At 44.5% G+C, this 1,644-nt stretch overlaps 1 protein-coding gene across 2 annotated transcripts in view; it reads left to right on the forward strand.

The window, feature by feature from the left end:
• Window positions 1–1,644, forward strand: part of GALNT15 (polypeptide N-acetylgalactosaminyltransferase 15) — a 45,153-nt gene that overhangs the window by 25,856 nt on the left and 17,653 nt on the right. For both annotated transcript variants that reach the window (XM_019508660.1, XM_019508661.1), the window contains one exon: window positions 657–774. In XM_019508660.1, the coding sequence (XP_019364205.1) occupies window positions 657–774 (118 nt within the window). The remainder of the gene's footprint in view (window positions 1–656; window positions 775–1,644) is intronic.

Consider the following 1,644-nt stretch of genomic DNA (forward strand, 5'->3'; position numbering starts at 1 on the left):
TTTTTTTTTTTTTTTCGCCCCCCCCCCCCCCCCCGAGTAAAAGTGTAATTTGAACCCAGGATCCAAGGAGCAGCAGTCTTCAGTGAATTAGCAGTTTAGCTGATACAATATTGAGTGCATCCTGATTTCTCAGCACTAACTGCAAGCTAAAGGACTTCCATGTGGGAAGACTGAGACAGGATGCAAAAACAGAGAGTATGCTGGGAACAAAAGGATCAGAGAGAAGAAAGACACCTCTTCTCTGCAAACCTTTACATAATAGTTTTTTTTACCAGGGTGTTCTACCAATGGAAATGTCTGTGCTCTGTTTTGGCCACCTTCCATGAAAGTAAACAGGCATCATATACGTTTGTTAATTAAATAAACTGCTCTAGGAGTAGGAAATACCCTAAGCCCCATCTCTCCCAACAGGAAAGTGATTCATTATAAAGCCTCAAAACCTGCCACTGCTCAGCGACTGCCAAGCAATGCACAGGCACATGCAGATACAAATGCCTTATAAGTACAATTGCAGTTTTAAAACTCCCCAACCCCACCCAGCAGTAACAACACAGGTTCATGCATCATTTTTAATGGACAAGAGTAAATCTCATCCTCTATTTATTTCACTATATTAAACCATATCAAGCTTCACTGTTAAACTGTGCTCTTTCTAGAAGTCCTGTGGTACCAGGTGGAGTTGTGGCAATGGACCGACATTACTTCCGAAATATTGGAGCTTATAATTCTGACATGACCCTATGGGGGGCAGAAAACCTAGAATTATCTATAAGGGTAAGAGTGAAACGTCGACAAGTGTATCTAGTGTGTGTGTGTGCGTTTTAAGAGCACAGAATCTAAAGGCCCATAAGCAACTAGGAAAAATAACAGCTATCTATAAAAGCACATGTGGTGCCCAGAAATTTCTCCTTTCAAAAGTATTCTCCCTCCGAAGTTCCTTGATCCAGTAGAATCAAGTGACAACATCCAGAAATGCTAAGAAAGAAGCATAACCTCATTAAAACAACCACATTGGGTATCATGGCCTGTCTAGCTAAGTATAGACATCTGGGGAGGTTAAATTGAGTTCAAAATGGCTACCAAATTTAAACCTGGCTCATCCCAGTGCTGGCCTTACACTTACAGACCCAGTCTCAGTGACCAGCAATCAGTCTAAACCTGTAAGAGAACAGAAGTTCTATGCACATAAACTGATCTAAGCATTGCAGAAACTGCTTTAAGAGAAACCTGAATTGATATAGTAAGAATAATTTGATTTAGGTCAAACTGGTGCATGGAACTTCTTTCCACTTCCGCTGCACAGCTCCAGGGCTGGGAAAACCCAGCCTGGGACAGCCTGGGCTGAAAAAGCCTCGGCACAGCTCTTTTCACCCTGCTTCCCCCCACACTGGAATATTTTTTGCCCCCTCCCACCCCACCAGCCAGCCATCTCAACCCTCATCCCACAAGCTGCTCTGGGTGCAGCCACTTTTATTAGCAAGTAAGTCCCAGCAGGAAGGGGACAGAAGGGATGGAGCTATAGGCTCACTTATGCAGAGACATCCCACCCCACACCATCCACCGGTCGTGCCTGTCTCCCTTGCCCCTTGTGAGATGTGCCTTCCCCCTACCCAACCTGTAGGATGCAACTGTACCCCCACACCT

This window comes from Gavialis gangeticus, unplaced genomic scaffold (genome assembly GCF_001723915.1).
Source record: "Gavialis gangeticus isolate Ggan-Ray unplaced genomic scaffold, GavGan_comp1, whole genome shotgun sequence".
NCBI lineage: Eukaryota > Metazoa > Chordata > Crocodylia > Gavialidae > Gavialis > Gavialis gangeticus.